Below are 21,049 nucleotides of genomic sequence, written 5' to 3'. Positions count from 1 at the left end.
AATAAATTGGTTGTGCACATGCCTATGTGGTGTTTCCTGCAGTTTACGACAGTTGAGATTAACACAAACCTTTTTTTAAAGCATATGTGTTTTTTTAGAAGATTGAATAACTATTTACATTTAGTAATGTAAATGTAATGGCAGCGGAAAGATTAGTATGAAACTCATGACAAATAAATGTAATTACAGTATTAACCTGAAATTAAGAAGAGTTTCTTGAACAACCATTTATGTTAGATACTCTATTTACAGAGTTGCAAAATACATGTGTGTGGTGTGATCAAGACTCAGCAGTGAGAGAGATGGGGAAAATTATTAGCAGTGTATTGAGAAAAAAAAAGATAAAAATTACAGAATTTTGATTTTTTTTTAAATATTTTCAATAGAAGCATAATTAATGATGAATATTAAACAGTTCTAATTCTCAAGAGATTTGGGTAAGAATATACAGATTTTTTTATATTTGCAAATCTGTACTGTGACTAAGCAAGGAGAGAAAAAAGGTGAGTTAATTTTTCTTGGAACCTTGACTTGTATACTAATTAGTGGTTATTTTGTTGTTGGGGTCGATCTATTTTCATGTGAATATGGTACTTGATAGCAGCTTACAAATATAGTCGACTTGAGCAAAAATGAGTAAATAATGTCTTTAAAATAGAATTTACTACCGAAGAAAACTTGACGTAAACATTCACTGCTTTTCTGGAACTAATTAAGTAGGGTTACTTAAAGGATAGAACCAAGCAAGGATTGGTAGACCTAATGTACTGCCCATTTGATACAAAGATGAAGAACTTGGCTTCCATTCAAAGTACATAATTTGCTTGGTTCAATTTATGTAGAGTGATTAATGTTAAGTGGGTTTCAACAGTATTTAGGTGATATTGTTTACATTAGTTATCAATTTTGAAGTCATTGGTGTTAAAGTACTTTATTTATTATTGGGCTGTGATATGTCACCATGCATTTTGTGATGAATTTTGATAATCTCTTTATGTTGGGTCTATGCCTTTATGGTCAGTTTTCAATATTATACAGTATGATTTTAAATAAATGGTACAGCTAAAATACTATTGAAACCAAGTTGGTATCTTTCGGTACTGTCACTCCCCCTTGATTCATGTGCTAATGGGGTTGAATTTTGACAATATTGAAGTTAGTTAACATTGATTTTTAGATAACTTTACCTGCTTTTCTGAAAACTTTTTGGAGTAAGTAATACTATACTAATGATTTTGAATATTTAGTTTCTATGGTATTTATTAAATTGGAAGATAAGAATTTTTTTTAGTGCAGGTTTCATTGAATTGCCTTTAAAAAATGACTTGTCTCCAAACACTACATTTCTGTATTCTGTTTAAATAATAAATAAATTTGTTGGAAGTTTGGCTGTAGTTTATAATTATTGCATTAACGTTTTTGGTGCTGCCGTTCAAACCGAAATTTCTGAGACTTTTTTTTTTAATTTTTCTTTTGCCACTTGTTTTCGAAAAGTTAGGGTTTTTTGAAACTGCGGTAATTTTCATCTAAGAAAAATACGAACAGTATAGTAATTTTTACTGTAAAACTAATTACATAAATTTTTAGAACATATAAAAACTTAGGTGTTAACTGAAAACTTGGCATGATGTACTTTTTAATAATCATGCATGTGCATTTGATGGAATTTGGAAAGTTGTATTATTTAAAAATATTCCACATATATACCTACAGTTTTATCATAGGCTTTGCATTCTGTTTAATTTTACTGCAAATTTGCATTTAAAACAAAGAACTCCAAATTGAAGCATACAGTAAATAAATAGATATGCATGATGTTGGCTGTAGAAGTTTATTTCATATTGATATATGGGTATTTTTTGAAGTGTAATTGTTTTCATTAATGCTGTGCATTTTAATTAGCTGTAATTTGTTGCAGTTGATTTTGATAGTTTACATTCAATGGTATGGCACTTAAGCCAACAAAGCAAACTTATGCTAAAAAGTAAAAACCTATTTTTTTCTAAGGTGAAACACTTTTACAGTACCACTTTAAGACATAAGTAGTTCTAGTTTGAAGTCCTCTATCTGGAAGAAGCTGTAAGTGTTAAGTGCGGTTTGCAATTGACATGCACTCTTCATTTTCTTCAGCAGAAATCAGCAGTCGTTGACAGAAAAATAAATTGCCATTTTGTCTTGGGTTGCATAGTTTTGGTATGATGCTCCTGCTAAACAATGTTTGTTGTCAAACACAATCTTGCAGATATGTTTGCTCTACATTTTAGCATTCAGTGGTCATTGTAGGACCGCATGAATATCCAGCATTTTCCATTATCACGCTTTTGCAAAGTCGGAACATGCTGGTCTATCATAAGTCTACTGTACGTATATCTAATCTAGTTTGTTTGAACATTGTATTGAAGGATTATTGAAATGTAAATGTACCAAGTTGGTGTTTTAAGCACTTGGAAAGTATTTTAGGACATTTAAGGTTACTGCATTGCTGTCAGGGTTTGAAGCAAGTTGAAACTCGAAAGGGTTTGTATGGATTTTATTTCCAGTTTATGTTTTCATACCCTTGTTTTTTTGTTTGAATGCAAATTTGATGTAGCGTAAATTGATCCTGTTTTACGTTTCTTACATTTTGCACATTTTTATTATTGGTCCCCTAAATGAATATGTAGTTACGTTTACGCTTTTATTGCATTCAACTATGTTGAAGGATGAATGATGGTGGTATGTGTCCCATTAGTGCGATATTTGGCTTGATGGCCCTCTCTGCTAGGGCTGGTAACTCTCTCCTCTGCACAAGACGATCTCGGGGGCCGTATCGACGCCCCTCAGAAGAACTTGCGCTAGGTTGGGTAGTGTCTCTCCTTGGCGACTAGGGGAAGAGCTCGTCGTAGGGGAACTTGAGGGTGATGCTGTTGGCGATCCTGGTGAAGATGTCCTCCAGGGACTTCTCCAAGGCCGGCGTCACCTCCTCGAGGATGAGGGCAGAGTTGTCGTTGATGAGGGTGTTGGTGGCCGGACCTGCGACACGTCGGCAGCCCAGTTCTCTCTCCACGGGCTTGCTATTTCAGATTGAATCGTCAGGAATGCTTCGATTTTCAGTTTAGATTCCTTGGCTTTTTTAACCAAGCAATTGGAAAAATTGTTACAGGTGTGCTTAAATGCATTACTTATTAAAACATTTTTTTTTGAAGAATTGTTTGTTCATACCATATAGTTGTAACCAACTTCTATAAATTTTAATTATGAATTTAGGGCATTAAATTTTCAGTCAACTACTTATCCAGTAACCAATAAAGAGAGATGAGTTTTTTTGGGTTCTGCTTTAATGTTTAAAATTATTTTTTTTGTTAGTGATTTTGTTTTAATTCATGTAATTAATATATGAAGATAAGTAATTTTAAGAAATAAGAAAATAAAAATATTTAATTGGCAGACCTGCCAACTCTCACGATTTTGGTGTGAGGCTCACGATTTTAAGGTCCATCTCACGCCCTCACGCCAAAATAGTGTTTCCTAACAATTTTTCAGGCCCTAAGATTTTGTTTGTAAAAGTTACAAAACAAGTTTTACGAAAGCTTACAGTAACGAGTTTCCATTAATACTCGAGTCACGTAAAGGAAGAAATTTTGTGTTTTGTAGCGTGTGCCATGCTGATTTTTCTATCTTGCATAGTGGAAGAGGAGACATTGTGAAACATGCCGCTACAAAAAAACAACTAACACGTGAAGTGTATTGCTATTGCTACCAATAAAAAAATTAATTTTGCTGTAAACAGTGATAATAGTGTTACACGAGCAGAATGTTATTTTACATCTTTTTTAGTTGCGGCCCTGCATGATCACTACACGACAGTGCTAAATTATGTTCAACTAAATTAAATCTGCAACCTATAATTTGTTGAAATAAATTTTGAAGCAGAGACCATGTAACATATGTACAGGTACGTCACTTAAATTTAAAGATACTCATTTGTTTTTTATATCTAACCTGTATTTATGGGCCTAAAAATTTTATCGAGGACCTCATGATTTTTTAAATTTGAATGGTGGCAGGTCTGAATTTGGCTTGTTTTAATGAAGAGTGCATTTTGAGTCTGATATACTGCAATTTAAAAATGAAAATTTTAGTTTATTGATACCATAGGTAAAATTCCTCAAAAAAATTCTTATGTAACCATGATGTAATATGAGATTGGTATCAATTGGGAAATAATTTTCAGTCCACTTAGTCTTCATTTGGTTACAAACTAAAAATTGAAATATTATGTCATACAATTTTGGTGGTTTGAGTAAATTTTTGTTTAATTTGGTTTTATTTAATGACTAAGGATTATGGTGTATGCTTTTCAATTTTTGTGCAATTGCCATTTTTTGCAATTCACCATAGTTTATCAATGATTCATTGATTAGTGTAAATGGTGCTGTAATTTAATCAAGAGTTAAAGAAAATAGTTTTTATGGGGTGGCTCCTTGTATTCCTTATGGCTTAGTGTTAAAGTAATAAGTTAATTATTTTATTTTTTTGGCATTACTGTACGGGCTATTTCTGCAAAATTTTAACATCACAGTTCTTTGCACTTGTTTTATCACAATATGTATTTTGAACAAATACTTAAGTGTAATATAATGGGTTTGAAAAGTCGTGCAAATGTGTAATCATCATTGTTGTTTGTTTTGCATACCCATTATGTTACACTTACAGAAATACCAAATACAAATCAGTTTTAATAGTTACAAATTTTTCTGCAAAGTTACTCTTTTAGAATACTACTTAAGAAATATTTAATACTAGTTTTATAAATAATAAAAAAAAATTTAGGTGTTGAGAACAGTGCGTGCTTGTAACTTCAACAATTCTCTTCACAATAGTCTGCCTTTGTCTTTCTATGATACGGAAAGTTGATCTGCTAGCGTCTTGTGGAACACGCATTGTGTGTGCTGATGGCTTCTAATTGCACGATAAGCGGTAGTTAACTTTTTATCAGTGTTGACCATGGGATGAATTGTACACGTTTTCTTTATTACGGATAGAGTTTTTTATTATTGTATTTTCAGAACGCTTGTCAGCTCTATACTAACTATGTTTCTAGAAGTTGGCTCTCTGCACTTTGTAAATATCTGTTGAAAAATATTTGTGAAAAAACACATGCAAGATAGTGGAGATTGATTGTGTTAAAATTATATAAATAGCCCATGATTAATAGCATTGACAAGAAAAAGGAGAAACCCATCATGGCTAGGGACCGGAAAAATTCGCGGGTTCAATGACCTCCAGGATGAACTCCATAGTTCTGCGTACACTTGGTCATATGTCACCCACTCATTGGCTGTCTTGTGAGACGTCCCAACGTAGCAACCTGTGATTCGATAAAGCTTTGGTCGGGTGTTTCTCATTGGCCCAGCGTCAGCCAGGTGAGTTTTGAGCCAATAGCAGAGTATTTTTATTTTAGCTTATCGCGAAATGAATTCTGGAATTTTTCCGGTCCTAATCATGGCTCACGAGACAGTCGTACGAGTGAAAGGGAATTGTTGCCGGTGAAGGACAGTGGTTGTTGAAGCTCACCAGTGGTGGAACCAGGATTTTTGTTTGGGAGGGGCTTGACTCAGCTGAGGCTAGGCTTTATCAAGGCAAACACTAAAACAATAGTGGACCCTGATGCTTTTGGAGGGGGCTTGAGCCCCTTAGCCCCCCTCTGGATCCGCTACTGAAGCTCACCAAGGACCGGGTCTCCGCCGAACAGGTCGGACAGGTTGAAACGAGCGTCGCCGACCTTCAGCTTGAACCTCATCTTCTCGAACTCGAGGAACTCCTGCCCGCCCTTGCTCACCTTGTGGCCCTTCATCAGCAGGTCACACGTGTAGTTGCCTGCGGACACGTGCACTCTGTGTTGCTTGTGACTTGCCAAAAAAACATACCTACGTCAAAATTGTTAGGTTGCTTGGTTTTGGCAGCCACTTAAATGCTATGTAAAAGTTATAAATTGATAATTTGGGACAAATGAGCACATTTACAGTAAATCATGTTAACATTTTGGGTTTTTACCGAGTATATATACCTAGAAATTAAATACGGACCGCTTTGCACTTTTTGAAGCGAGTAATAAATTTCAGTCCGAAAATTTATAGTTTAAGACACTAAAGAGGGTGAATTATGTATAGAAATTAAATACATAAATTTTCATTACTAGGGACTGGAAGTTGATTAATGACCTTCAGGATACTCTCTTAAGATCCTCTGCATACTTGGGCAAACAGCACCTGTTATTGGTTGCTGACAATGTGAGGCATCTCTGTTGGGTTAACTTGTGGTTAATTTTGAATCAATAACTGAAGTAGCATTAAGGTAAAATTTTTTTTTAATTTTAGCATGCAAAATGAATCCTGAAATATTTTCCTGAATATGAGAATAATTAGTTAAGAATAAAAGCTTGTAGTAAACTTTTGTTTTAGATTTTGCTGACCAAAATTCACTCCAGGCACATGGGATTTTATATCGGGCCATGGTGGATTACTTTTTCAATTTACTTGAATTGCTGCGTGTGTGTAAAATTCTTTGGTGGAATTCAACCATAAGTATATAAGAATTGAGTTAGCGTACCACTGTTTAATAGACACTTCAGTGCCGGAGTGGTGTTAGAAATAAGTCGAACCAGGATGTAGGTTTGCGTTATGCAATAAAGGATAACTCTAAGGTGGATGCTATCTCTCAATACACTTGGGTATTAACTCTGCTCAGCGGGTAGGTGGGGTCGAACCACTGACGGTGACGCTGCAGGCACCAAGATGAAACAGGAATAATCGTCAGATGTGGTGATGGCTCCGAGCAAGCGGCAGACAGTTCTCGAGCGTGTGCGAGGCTGGCTGTGGTCTCTAGCCTAGTGGTCCGAGCGTGACGGCTCTCACTGAAGCTGCCGGTCATGAAGCCCTGCCCCTGGATGTGGAACAGCAGGAACGTCATCTTCAGCTGGTAGTCTCCCTCGAACCGGATCCTGGGCAGGAACACCTTGGCCCGGAACACGTTCTTGTCCAGGTCCGATCTGCACAGGCACACACACACACTTGCCGTTCTAGCCCACGACCAGCGTCTCCTGTGCAACTCTGCATGCTCGGTTCAGGGGGTGCCTCCCAAATCAGGTCAAGATTACATATTCACAGCTATCACAGATAAACTTGTAGACTTTTTGAATTGTTTAACTTTCACGAAATGAAAAATATATATACAGCGCATACTTTTTGCATAATTAGCTGCCAAAGTTACATTTTTCACGTTTTTGGGTTGTACAAATAAGGAGAATTTAATTTATTGCAGAACTGAAACTTTTTAGGTTTAACTACAATGCCACTGGCTACTTCAAGAAATGGTTTGAATTTCTTTCAGAAAATCATATTAATTTTACTTGGCATTTTAAAATTCTCAAAATTTGTTATGATTCGGCTCTCTCGTCTGTGAATGATGCATGCGCGGGGGACTCACTTCAGGTTGGTGATGACGAAGTCCGAGCCGCCCCACGCGGTGGCGTTGCGCACCACGGCCTCCAGGAGCGCGCTGTTCGGCCCGCGCCTCAGAGTCACGCGGTCTATAGTCAGCGGCTCTATGGGCGGCACGCTCCACTCCGGGATGCCTGCGCACACGTCGCCTCCTGTGAGGCTGGCTTCGCGATTGAAAGACGTGAGCGACTAAGCGAAGTCCACTCACAATTGATATCTTACTGTTAAGTTCAGCCAATGAAATCTTACGATGCATCCGACATCTGTTGGCAGTGTTGAGTAACAGTAACTATATTAACCAAGGAGTGATATTAACTATCAAATGATTATCCCGTGACACATGATCAGCAATTTATGAGCACAGAATTTCAACGTATAAATAAATAAGTAATATACAATTTTTAGCTAATCATTTCTAACCACGCCATATTTCTTTTATTTACAGTTTTTGCCAGTGATGTATAAGTAATTGCATTTATTAAATTTTAAAGCAGGAATCACGCCCGAACATTGGTATATCTCGACAATTTTCGTGCCTCAATATGGTTGGTAAATACAAACAGTTCTCTAGTCCCGGCAAAATGGCTTCCTACTCTACTCTCATTGGCTATTGCGTCATGCGCCCGTAACAGAAATAAAATTTATTCGTTTCCCTTCCATGCGCGCGACCTGTCTCCCATGCGCTGTTGTGGATCAGTAGGTTGAAAAACATGGCGGCCAAATCTTGTGCGTACGAGCTACTTTAAATGTTATTCTTTCGATTGTGCGCCCAATTACCGGTTGCGGGTCTCGCAGCTAGAACTCAATACCAACCGTTCTCGGTCATCCAGTTCTGCGGCCGCGGCCCTAGCTACGAGGCAGATGTGATAATTACTGTATGCCGCAGGTTATAAGCGATTACTTTGACAAAACTGGGCAAATGTATTTTTGAAATGTTAGCACAAACAATGAAGTCACATGGAAAGGGAACGAAGAACATTTTACCTACTCCTTGGCTTCTAGGTTAGTCGGCCTTGAAGATGGCTGCAACAAGGCACGCCGAAACGTCAGCACATCATCAACTACAAGTGCATACGTGCCCTCGACTCGGAATCCAAGAAGTGGTTTGCGACTCTGGCTACTAGCCTACTATAGAGTCACATATGACGACATGGTTCTTTTTTTCCCCACTTTTTTTTTAAGAATAGTCTTATCTAAATAAACAATATTGTAAACGTGATATTTAAGAAAAGTATATTGAGTCTCACACAGGAAACCACAGGCGTATCCAGAGGGGCGTAACGGCAAACCCCCCACCCCCTCCCCCCCAACCGAACACCAAATGATTTTTCAATTTTCTTCTAATTCCTTATCATAGTTTACCAAACTTACGTAAGTATTATTTTACTGCAGTGACATAGATGACAGGAGGTTTTTGAGCCACACATAAAATGTACTAAATATTTCAATTCTAAATGTACCTACTAAAATTGTGTTAGTAAATTCCGTCTGGCCCTCCCCGTATATTCATTCCGGATCCGGCCTTGCTAGAAGCAGATTATTCTGACGTGGACAGAAGTGGTTGGACTCGGGGACGCAACACAACGCCGAAATACCACAACGCCGAAATGCCAAATTGACCACAACGCTGACAGCTAGAAAACTGCTGTGTACCACAACGCCGAAATACACACGCCGAAAAATGTCATTGCAGGACTGCCACAAAGGTTAGGTTAGGTTAGGTTAGGTTAGACTAGGTTAGGTTATATTAGGCTAGGTTGAGTTAGGTTTGGTTATATTAGGCTAGGTTGAGTTAGGTTAGGTTTGATTGTGGTATTTTGGCGTTAAGGTACATTTAAGAAACACACACAAATTCATTCAGTTGTTATTTCGGCGTTTTCTAGCTGTCGGCGTTGTGGTCGATTTTGACATTCTGCGTTATGTAATTTCGGCGTTGTGGTAACGACCCGTTGGACTCCACTACTCGCTTATCACCAGGAGCGGCGATGAAGAATGTCATGTCCTAAGGCATAAAGGGGGGTGGTGCTTGACGGCTGCTTGACTCCAGAGTCTTCCAACTCACCCACTCGCAGCTTGGGCCGGAGGGCGTCGATGGAGGCGTTGATGCAGTCGTCGACTCGTGGGTCGCTGCGGTGGCACACCGAGATGTGGTCCGCTGCAACAGGCGCACTCAGTGGCGGCGGCGGCAGTCGCTGCGAGGGAGGGGCCTCGTTCGACACACTCACATCATCATCCTGATTGCCTGGCCCTTCCGAACGGGCAATATGTACTTTCAAGTCCAGAAATGAAACATATACATAGATATTATTTTTTCATTTACTTAATTTTTTTTCCAAATGTTTAATTTAATTTGATTTTCTAATCAACACTATAGATGTTCTTTGTTTTCTTCTATATTAAACAATGTTATCTTTTTAGTCCAATAAATTATTATCTTTAGAATTTTTAATATATATTTTGTTTTTTAATATTGTTAATTTGTTATTATACTGTGAGCAATAAATTGAAACCTATTGTGCTGTGACGGTTTTAGGCAGATAGATTTTTGGAAATCTGGTCCTAACAGTATTTAACAAAATGAGTTTTAATTTTTAATATATATTTTTTAAAATTTTAATTAAAATAATAATTCTTAATGGAGCAAAACAATATTACCAGATATATATTATTTTCAGAATTTTTGACATGGATGGAAGGGAAGGGGTCTATGGTCATGGAAGAACAAGGGCGGCAAAGAGAAATATGAAAAGATGTAGGTGGTGGTTCTTCAGCATCCTTTGGAATATTGGATGAGGGGAAAAAAAAGGGAGTGGGGGGGGGGGGGGAGGGGGTCATTTCCCGAAGAAAATAGGCCTACAGGGTTGAAATATAACAAGTTCAAAATTTCCATCCAGCACTGTGTAGTGCATAATTATAATTAAATAAGGTTAACATTTAAAAAAAAAATGGAGATCACTTAGTACAAAAATTAAATTTGATAAAGTGACATTATTTAAAAAGTATTTGAGATTTTATGTCCAACTTTATTTGTTGGAGAAAATTGGAAACCATTTTTCTTCCAGCTTTGTCAAATACTGTTGGAGATGAAATATTTGAGGGCGTGACAGGGCCTTGTAGTCAAAGGTACTGGGTTAGTTTTCCGGTGGAGTCGGGGAGTATTCATCTGTGAAAACCCCTCCCGGTGAAGGACCGGGTGCTGTTGAGTACCGCGGAAGGCAACGACAAGCCACTGCGGAGTCGCTGCCAGACAGCCCCGGGCGCCTCACGGCTTCCACCACCGAGACGTTACCTGGGTTACCGCGTTCCGCCTCAAGTATCGAGGTCTCACCGTCACAGAATATGCAAAGGTATATTAATTTTAATAATAAATACAAAGGCCATAAATTAAATATAATAATAGGTATTCGCGTCTTTTCCCATGCTAATAAACAGATGAATAAATAAAATCCTGGCTATTGACACTGAGTTAGCTTAAGGCCGTCAGGCAGCGTGGAGAACTCCAGATGTTAACGCGCCATTTACAACCCGTTGAAGATTTATTAAAAGTTTCTGATAACGAACGGCACTTAAAGAGCCATTGCACTCGTCCATGCAAGTTTCGTTCCATGGTGTCGTCAACAGTGGACAATGAAAAAGACCCAAAACAGGTTTTTTTGGTTTTTAACGTGACAACGTCTAATAAATATATGAACGCCAGCTGCACGCATGAAAAAGGATGACTCGGTCCCGTTACGCATATTGTCCCGTTACGCTCATTGTACGCTTGCGCCGCATCTATCTCTCTTCCACTCGATTGGAACAACCATCGATATGACTTTTTCGAGGCACATTAAACTTGAAACACTCCCATTCGTTTCCTACTTTTCCTATCATCGTCCTATCCTTAACAGAATAACACAGATTGGAAGAAGATAAATAGCAAACAAGTATAAAAGTTATAGTTAAAATAATCTCTTCGTTAAAGTAATAAACATATTTGAATTAATGAGTGGAAATAAAAGTAAATTTATCAATTAAATTGTAGATTTCATTTCACTCCTTCTTTGTGTCCATACAAAATAGTGATAATTCAATAAAAATGATTCAATTTTTTTCATAAAAGTATGCAATCATTTCATCAATGTTTTGTTATGACGTTGTCACGTTAAACTATCGTCCGTAAACGGACTTTACAGACAACCACTTTTTTTTCTTTCCAAAATTATAATATCCCGGCACCGAAAATAATTCCGTATGCGCCACTGACAAATATGTATTACAGCCACGCAGTGAACCAGTAACGACGAGAGAGAAGCAGTGTCACCCGGGTTCACTAGCCACAGGGAACCTGCAAGAAAACACTTGGGCCGCTCTTGCAGCTCCGAGCCTGATTTTTTTTCCTAGCCTAAGTTATTCTAAGTGTGTAAGGGGAGGGCCAGGTTAGGGGAGGAATTCAGTGTGTCTCAGGCATATGCCTATACACTCTACCATGCGGGTTTTTAACCATGCAGGACAAGGGCGCGTGCATAATGTGCTAATTGGGGTTTATTTACTGGCCAGACATGGCAGCGATTGGCGCCATGGCTGACGCCCCATTGAAAGTCTAGCCTAAGAGCTAACTAAAGTGACCCAGGTAAAACCTGCATAGACACAGGGAAAACTCTGGGCCGGGTCATGCGGGGATCAATAACATGCATTAAGCAAGCAGGTAACTACTGGACAAGAGGGAAGAATGTCCGGGTAAGAAGAGTTGGGCGGGCTGAAAATCAACCATGCAGAGATTGGGCGCTTGGGCCTAGCGGCCCGCATTGTTAGTGTTTGGCACACCTGGGTTATTACTCCGAGCTAGAGACCTGAAATATTCGCGGATTCATTGACCTCTAGTATAGCTTCCATTATCCTTTGCATTTCTCAAGCAAACACGCGTGTTCATTGGGTGCTAACTTGTGAGGCGTTTCCACTGGGTAGCTTGTGATTCGACGCTTCTTTGGTCGATAGTCTGCCGTTGGCCCAGAGAGCTCCAGTTAAACTGCGAGCCAATAGCTAGAGACCTGGAAAATTCGCGTATTCATTTCGTGATATGCTTCAATTCAAATAATTATAACTTAGTGCTGCTTCCGACGTTGGTTCACTGTTAATCTGGAGTAATGAGGGTCAATTAGAGACCCCTCACTCATAGAAGTGTCGAATCAGTAGGCTACCCAGTCGAGACGACTCACAAGTCAGCAGCCAATGAACAAGTGGCATTTGCCCGAGTGTGTAGAGGATAGTGGAGTCTATCCTTGAGGTCATTGAACCCGCGAGTCTACCCCGAGGCTGCTGGTCTGCGGTCAGTCAGCTCGCGACGCGGCGCGGTGGCGCCCCTGGCGGGGAAAGCCGCGCGGGGCAGGAAGCGACCCGGGCCTGACCTCGCCCACGGGTCAGCTCCGCGCTGACCACGCCGCCACGCAACACCACCGCTGGCGCCTGTTACGGAGTCCACTTTCTCCGAGGCCTGCAGCTCGCCCGTGTTTCGCCCGCTTCTCCGAGTGCTCGGGTCTCCTGCTGTCCCTTTCTTCCTTCATCCTGACCAGCACGAGGCCTGTTTGTACGGGATAACGTCTTATAGATCGATGAACGCCGGCTGCACGCACGAAAAAAAATTGTCACGTTCCGCCTGAGCCGAGCGTGCAAGAACCGGCCAACCATCGTGCGAGAAAATCTTCTGTAATATCAAACAGGTTAAGGCGGACTTTTTAAACTAATTGTTCGTGGATTATATTCAAACAAATTATTTAAATTAAATTTTGCAAATAATATTTGAAAATTAAAAAAAGTTTGCAATTATTCATCAATGTTTTCTTATGAAGTTATCACGTAAAATTATCGTCCGTAAACTGACTTTACAGATAACCCCCCCCTTCTTCTTTTTTTCAACCTACAAATTTACATGACACAAACATTGTCACTACCAAATGATGAGCAGGGTCTTACTTATTGTTCTGAATAATCGCCAAAACGATCAAGGCATTTGTTATATCGAAACACGAGCTTCTCGACGCCTTCTTCGAAGCAGTCAGCCGCCAGTGAGTAGACACGGGGCCAGCGCCTGGACTACCTCTCCCTCACGACGCTCATTGGTTGGACCGCGACAGTCAAATATATCGCGAGATGGCAGGGTCTTCAAAGAACTAATCGGTAGAGACCGGAAAAATTCGCGAATTCATTTCGCGATAGGCTAAAATACAAGTAGTTATACTCCAGTGCTGCCTCTGCTATTGGCTCACAACTCACCTGGATGACGCTGGGCCAATGAGAAACACCCAACCAAACCTTTATCGAATCACAGGCTGCTACGTTAGGACGTCTCACAAGACAGCAGCCAATGAGTGGGTGGCATTTGACCGAGTGTACGCAGAACTATGGAGTTAATCCTGGAGGTCATTGAACCCGCGAATTTTTCCGGTCTCTGCTAATTGCTAGTTTCAAGACTTTCCCACGAAGCACTCTGAGCGCGTCCCAGGTTGCAATACCACCGTAGCTTCACTTTCTCCGCCAGCTGACGGCAACACTGGAAGACACTGGCAGGTCGAGGAGGGCCTAGCGTCTCGTGGACGTTGGAGTTCATTAGAGAGGACGAGCGGCGATGGCACGGGGACCCCCCTTCCCCCCCGCCCTCATCACATGACAACGTCCGCCACATTTGCCACGTGCTGAAACTCGGTGTTCGACCCCACCGGGAACGGAGTGCACTGGCCACTGAGCCGCCGGGGCCTACCGCAATCGTGAGCTGTGAGCGACAGGCTCTAGTGTGGCCGGCGCTACGATGTCACGGGTTGTATAGTCAGATCAGTCACGTACCTATACACATACTGTGTGCAGAGCTTCAGGGGAAAAAGAGGGTTGTCTGTAAAGTCGGTTTACGAACGATAATTTTACGTGATAACGTCATATAAAAACATTGATGAAAAATTGCACAAATTTTTAATTTTCAAACATTATTTACAGTTTTTTTTGCAAAATTTAATTTAAATAAGTTGTTTAATTATAATCACGAACAATTAGTTTAAAAAGCCCGCCTCAACCTGTTTGAAATTATAGAAGATTTTCCTCGCACGGTGGTCGGCCGGTTCTTGCACGCTCGGCTCAGGCGGAACGTGGCACTTTTTTCGTGCGCTAAGCCGGCGTTCGTCGATTTATAAGTAGAGACCTGCAAAATTCGCGGATTCATTTCGTGATATGCTACAATTCAAATATTTATACCTTAGCGCTGCTTCTACCACTGGTTCACTGGCCAATTAGAGACCCTCACTCAAAGAAGTTTCGAATCACAGACACTCAGTCGAGACGACTCACAAGTCAGCAGCCAATGAACAGGTGGCATTTGACCGAGTGTGTAGAGTGTAATAGAGTCTATCCAGGAGGTCATTAAACCCGCGAATTTTGCAGGTCTCTATTTATAAGACGTTATCACGTCAAAAACCACGATATCCGAGTGGTGTTTGTGGTAGGAAGTCATTCAAGAACACGTTGAGGGTGGACTGGTGGTTCCATACCCGTGTTTTCTGGAAGAGTGAGATGAGATAGAACAGTTCTCCGCACTCAGAGAAGACCGCGCGCCAGGGCAGAGGAGAAGCGGTGACGGGAAGTGACGGCGAGTGACGGGGAGTGACGGGGAGTGAAGCACTCACCCAGGGCGCAGCTGCAGACCCGCGCCGCAGTCAGCAGGACCGCCAGCTGCAGCAGCTGTCTGCTCGGCGCCATCTCGTGCCGGCGACTGTCCCAGCCAGCCCGCCGTCTACCCCGGGCCAGCGGCTGCCGCGCTGTTGCCTCACGTCACCCCGCCTGCTCCTTTCCTCTCCCGAGCTGCCAGTCTCTATCTGTGCTTCTGCCGGCACACACCGACCACCACGCCTGAGCGGCGGCCGTGGTACGTGATACCTAGAGACCCGGAAATTTCGTGGATTCTTCTGGCCTCAGGATAGAATTCAAAGTTATAGGTGTGCTCGACCCATGTTTACTTTCCCATTGGTTGATTTCTTAGCGAGAACATTTTTATCCTTGTTCTTTGGCACTACCTGATTCGCTTACTTCTCTCCTAGCTGGACATCGTTGGCTCACGGTCGTAGACGGGCGTGTCCAAACAACTGCGTGCCAATCATGAACACAGTGCGAGAGTGTGAAGGTTTGCATTCTAGCTTGCGAAATTTGCGGGTCTCTAGTGATACCCAGAGACCGGAAAAATGTGCGGGTTCAATGATCTCCAGGATAGACTCCACTGTCCTCTACACACCCTGGCAAATGCCAACTGTTCATTGGCTGCTGACTTGTGAGTCGTCTCGACTGGGTGGCCTGTGATTCGACACTTCTATGAGTGAGGGGTCTCTAATTGGCCCTCATTACTTCAGATCAACAGTGGACCAATGTCGGAAGCAACACTAAGGTATAATTATTTGAATGGTAGAATTTCACGGAATGAATCCGCGAAGTTTTCAGGTCTCTGGGGATGGCCGCCTGGCCTCCCGGCTGTGGTGGGATGGTGGTGGCTGGTGGAGCACCAGGTAGGGGCAGGGCCCGCTAGCTGCGCGCTGTCAGGCGGCGCCCGGATGGCCGAGGGCTGAGTGTTTGTTTACCTCTCGCTCTCACTGCAGAGCGCGTGGCCTCTCTCGGACTCCTGGCGAACACACGGCTCGCAGTTCCACAAACTTAAAACAACAACATTTTAAAAAAATACTAAAATTTCCCCAAATAGTCTAATTAAAAAATCCCCCAAGACACGATCTTAAAGAAACCCAATTTAAAGTGCAAAACTTAACTATGACGAGGAACTAGAATTTGGACTACAGAAAAAAGGCACTTATTTACAAACCAACAAATATTTTCAGTAAAATTAAAAAAAAAAAAATTCTTTCAAAATACCAAATACATACACATAATCGGCGTGTGGCCGTAGTAATAAAATTTAAAGCGTGTAAATTGATTTTAAACATTTCAGTTTTTGTTTTAGAATTATTGTCCTCCAGACAAACATTGAGAAATACCAGTATCAGATCGAAGGCATAAGCATTTGGACATTATTGTATCGCGAAATCAATCGGCGTATTTTTTTAGCCTCTACTAATGGGTCTCATCTGTGAAGCGTAGAGCCAAAATAAAAAAGAAAAAATAACAAAATATCGTTACATAAAATATTACTAAATGATGTTAATTTAGATGCCTACGCAATTAATTACTTTACAGTGTTTCTTTTTAATTGATCTGGAGGGAGATAATTTGTGGCTTCGTTGAGCCTTTGGCTTAGAGCCAAAATAAAATCTTATTTGTGAAAATTCAGATAAAATTAATCATATAATAAATCAGCTTTTCGTACAAAATTTTTCTTCGCAAATTTGGTTAGTCTTTTAATTAAACCATCGATATTTTCAAATAATGAAATCAAATATTTACGCCCAGTTATTGTGTGCATATCTGCATATTTCCATGGAAAGTGGTACGGAAAATCCATGAATTGTTTTCGACACAAAGTAGCCTGCAAACATGCATACCTATCATTTGCTTTGCTGATTGGATTTTTGATGACACTTACCTCTAAGTCCGAGGGCTAGTTGTCTTACAGCCAGCAGTAAGAAGCCCGAGTTAAGATAAAAAATTAATGGAGGGGTTTCGCAGTGAGAAATCAGCCGATAGAAAAGACACTGTGGGCACAGAATAATGCAGGACTGTGAATTTTAGCCTGATTGAATTCGCTAAATTTCCTGGTCTCTAGCCACGGGCTACTTCGCATTAAACAAAGTAATAAAATACTTCGATAAACGACTGAGTCGGTTTGGAGTTTCAAAGACATGAACTTACTGACCTCATTAAGGGGCTGCATCACCTGTGACATCTCGATGAACGACCAAGTCGGGTTGTAGTTTAAAAGGCATGAAGTTAACTGACCTCGTTAAGGGTGTGCGCCACGCATGCGGAGTGTCGCGAGGAGGCCGGGATAGTTGCCAAGCCACTGCCAGACGTGATGCAACTGTTTGCAAACAGGAATGTCCACGGCTTGCTCAACTTCCCGCGCCTGGCGAGGTGTCACTAGGTCGCGCGGTGTCTCCCCCTCCACCCACACGCTATCCCCTCCACACGGCTTCAAACAACACCACCAACTATTGCATTACGAACAAAGTGCACAGGGAAAAAAAAACATTTATTTACTTTTACAAAACATTCCTTTCGAAAACCACTCGCCAAGAAATAGTTTTGTGATTCTACGAGAAAGATGTAATTCGGTACATCTCATGCCCATGAAATACTTTGTTGCGTAATTTTATTTTTGACGTGTTAACGTCTTATAAATCGATGAACGCCGGCTGCACGCACGAAAAAGCATAACTCATTGTCACGTTCCGCCTGAGCCGAGCGTGCAAGAACCGGCCAAACCACTGTGCGAGAAAATCTTCTATAATATAAAACAGGTTAAGGCAGGCTTTTTAAAAGCAGCAATTTAAAATAATTGATTTATTTGTCCAATTTCGTCATTTCAAATTTATAATTTATTGACATTGATTTGATTTCAGTTTATTTCTATAACTAACTGTTCGTGATAATATTTAAACAAATTATTTAAATTTAATTTTCAAAAACTGTAAATAATATTGAAAAATTAAAAAAAGTATGCAATTTTTCATCAATGTTTTCTAATGACTAGGGACCGGAAAATTTAGCGGGTTCAATGACCTCCAGGATGAACTCCATAGTTCTACGTACACTCGGTCAAATGTCACCCACTCATTGGCTGCTGTCTTGTGACTTGTGAGACGTCCCAACGTAGCAGCCTGGGATTCGATAAAGCTTTGGTTGGGTGTTTCTCATTGGCCCAGAGTCATCCAGGTGAGTTGTGAGCCAATAGCAGAGGCAGCACTGAGGTATAAATATTTGTATTTTAACCTATCGCGAAATGAATTCGCGAATTTTTCCGGTCTCTAATCATTCGAAATACACGATTACGATTACTTGATTAGAGACAATGGAATTTCGCGCGTTCGTTGAGTTGCAGTTTTAAAAGCAAGCCTTCACACTCTCGCAGTGTGCTCGTGATTGGACAGCAGTTGTCTGGACACGCCCCTTTACGACCGAGAGCCAACGATGCCCAGCTAGGAGAGAAGCAAGCGAATCAGGCAGTGCCAGTTGACAAGGATAAAAATGCTACCGCTAAGAAATGAGCCAATGGGAGAGCAACCATGGGCTGAGCAAGTGTGTGACCTTGAGGCCAGACGCCCGACAGACACTATAAACACGACCTCACTCTTCCGGCTCTGGAAGCCGCCTGACAAGTCACAACTTGTTCCAACTTGACCCCGACTAGCTCAACGGATCAAGCTATCGGTAGAGACAGGAAAAATTCGCGGGTTCAATGACCTCCAGGATAGACTCCACTATCCTCTACACACTCGGGTAAATGCCAACTGTTCAATGGCTGCTGACTTGTGAGTCGTCTCGACCGAGTGTCTGTGATTCGACACTTCTATGAGTGAGGGTCTCTAATTGGCCCTCATTACTCCAGATTTACAGGGAACCAATGTCGGAAGCAGCATTAAGGTAATATTATTTGAATTGTAGCGTTTCACGAAACTAACCCGCGATTTTTTTCAGGTCTCTAGATATGAGATATGGCGAGTAAATGAAGATAAAGGTGCAATGCTTTCCAGTATCCCTACCGGCTGTTTCATGTCTAAACATTTATTCTGAAAACAGGCGTCTAATCCCTTTTCACTCTTCCTGAAATACAGTTTGAAAATGAAATACGGAAACAGCGTCCTCAGCGCATTCTTAAATTATTCTCGTACACACTCCCCCCACTCGGATATGTCCAGCAGTTTCAAAACCACGTGGTTTATTCTGGAGCTCTACTCATGCCAAATAAAATTCATGAGGTATTATGGTTTTTTCTGTTAAAATATAATGGAAAAGCTCAGTTGGATCAGGTTCTAGCGATAGTGGAGCCAAAGAAACAGGACAATTGTCTTCTAAATCTGGCATTTGTAAGACACAATCATTACTTTCTTATGGAATATAAAAAAATACCAGTGTTTTCAGCTATGTCTTTCCATTTTTGGTTCTTTTCCATTGTGTGTGTGTGTGTCCGGGTAGATGGGGGCTCAAACTTGTGAACGTCACATTGTCACACGGGAAATAGCCTTGTCTACAATCTACTGATTTCTAGAATAGTTACCAGTTGCTGTAAATGTAGAACGCCGAAATAATTTTCGATTGTTTTTTTGTTGAATGAACAGTTGGCATTTGCCCGAGTGTGTATTGGATAGTGGAGTCTATCCTGGAGGTCATTGAACCCGCGAATTTTCCCGGTCTCTACTCATGTCATGGTTGAGCTATGCAAGGCGAGGAGACCGCGCTAGAAGCACCTGAGAGGGCCGGTGAGTGGAGGGGGGGGGGGGGAAGCTGGCGGCGAGGGGAGGGCGCGTGCAGACGTGGCGTCAAATTGGCGTCGTAAGGCGCGGGGCACGAACCACCCCTCCCCCTGGCGACAGTACCACGTGACACGGCGTCACGCGGCGCCGCCCCTACGCCAGGCTCCATGACGGCGCAGCGCCTTCGGGAAGAATTACAACCGCTGGCGGGGAAAAGTAGAATTTCGTATGTTATTTTAAATGTCAACAACCAACGTTCTCCTCCCCCTTTGCACCTTTTGACATTTTGGTTTCTTAGAGATCATTGAGTACCGTTAATCAAATAAACAAAACCACATCTATTACTAGAGACCGGAAAAAATTCGCGGGTTCAATGACCTCCAGGATAGACTCCACTACACTCTACACACCCGGGAAAATGCCAACTGTTCATTGGCTGTTGGCTTGTGAGTCGTCTCGACTGGGTAGCCTGTGATTCGACACTTCTATGAGTGAGGGGTCTCTAATTGGTCCTCATCACTCCAGATTAACAGTGAACCAATGTCGGAAGCAGCACTAAGGTATAATTATTTGAATTGTAGCGTTTCACGAAATGAATCCGCGAATTTTTCAGGTCTCTATTACCTAGAGAGAGTGTGTGTGTGTGTGAGAGAGAGAGAGATAGAGAGATAGAGAGAGATATGCACACTTAGCGAAACAATTTTCCAACCAGCTGTGGGTTAAAATTTTGTAGCATTGCCTGTGTTTCGTGGTTGGCTGTGTTTATTCCAGGCGCATGTATACCGTCATCACGCCAATCATAGAGTCCTGAATGGCCCGGCCAAACAGGGCGATGGCTTCTCTTGCAGACGGCCGCCAATCGCAAGGACACGCATGTCTTATTGCAAGAGAGGACGCAAGATACAGAGAGAGAGGACGGAAGACTCAGAGAGAGAGGAAGCAGGACACAGAGTAAGAGGACGCAATACCCAGAGAGAGAGGACACAAGACACACAGAGAGAGAGGACACAAGACACACAGAGAGAGAGGAAGCAAGACACAGAGAGAGAGGACACAAGACACAGAGAGAGAGAGAGGACGCTAGACCTAGAGAGAGAGAGAGAGAGAGAGAGAGAGAGAGAGAGAGAGAGAGAGAGGACGCATGACGACTGCCCGTGCCTGAAGAGGCCTCGAGGCGCCCCGGGTCGCCCCGGTGTT

General features: G+C 41.6%; 1 protein-coding gene across 1 annotated transcript; it reads right to left on the bottom strand.

Annotated features, from left to right (window-relative positions):
• Positions 1 to 1,817: 1,817 nt before the first annotated feature.
• On the bottom strand, positions 1,818 to 17,462 carry LOC134532107 (uncharacterized). The gene is made up of 7 exons (XM_063368415.1): positions 17,379 to 17,462; positions 15,131 to 15,327; positions 9,544 to 9,636; positions 7,468 to 7,615; positions 6,897 to 7,030; positions 5,710 to 5,859; positions 1,818 to 3,012 (listed from the first exon to the last, which is right to left on the bottom strand). Exons 2-7 carry the CDS (start codon positions 15,201 to 15,203, stop codon positions 2,864 to 2,866), a joined length of 747 nt encoding a protein of 248 aa, XP_063224485.1. The 5' UTR covers positions 15,204 to 15,327; positions 17,379 to 17,462; the 3' UTR covers positions 1,818 to 2,863.
• Positions 17,463 to 21,049: the final 3,587 nt, after the last annotated feature.

This window comes from Bacillus rossius, chromosome 5, assembly GCF_032445375.1.
Source record: "Bacillus rossius redtenbacheri isolate Brsri chromosome 5, Brsri_v3, whole genome shotgun sequence".
Lineage (NCBI taxonomy): Eukaryota > Metazoa > Arthropoda > Insecta > Phasmatodea > Bacillidae > Bacillus > Bacillus rossius.
Note: the sequence above shows the minus strand (reverse complement) of the source record. Positions and strands in the feature narration are given on the sequence as shown.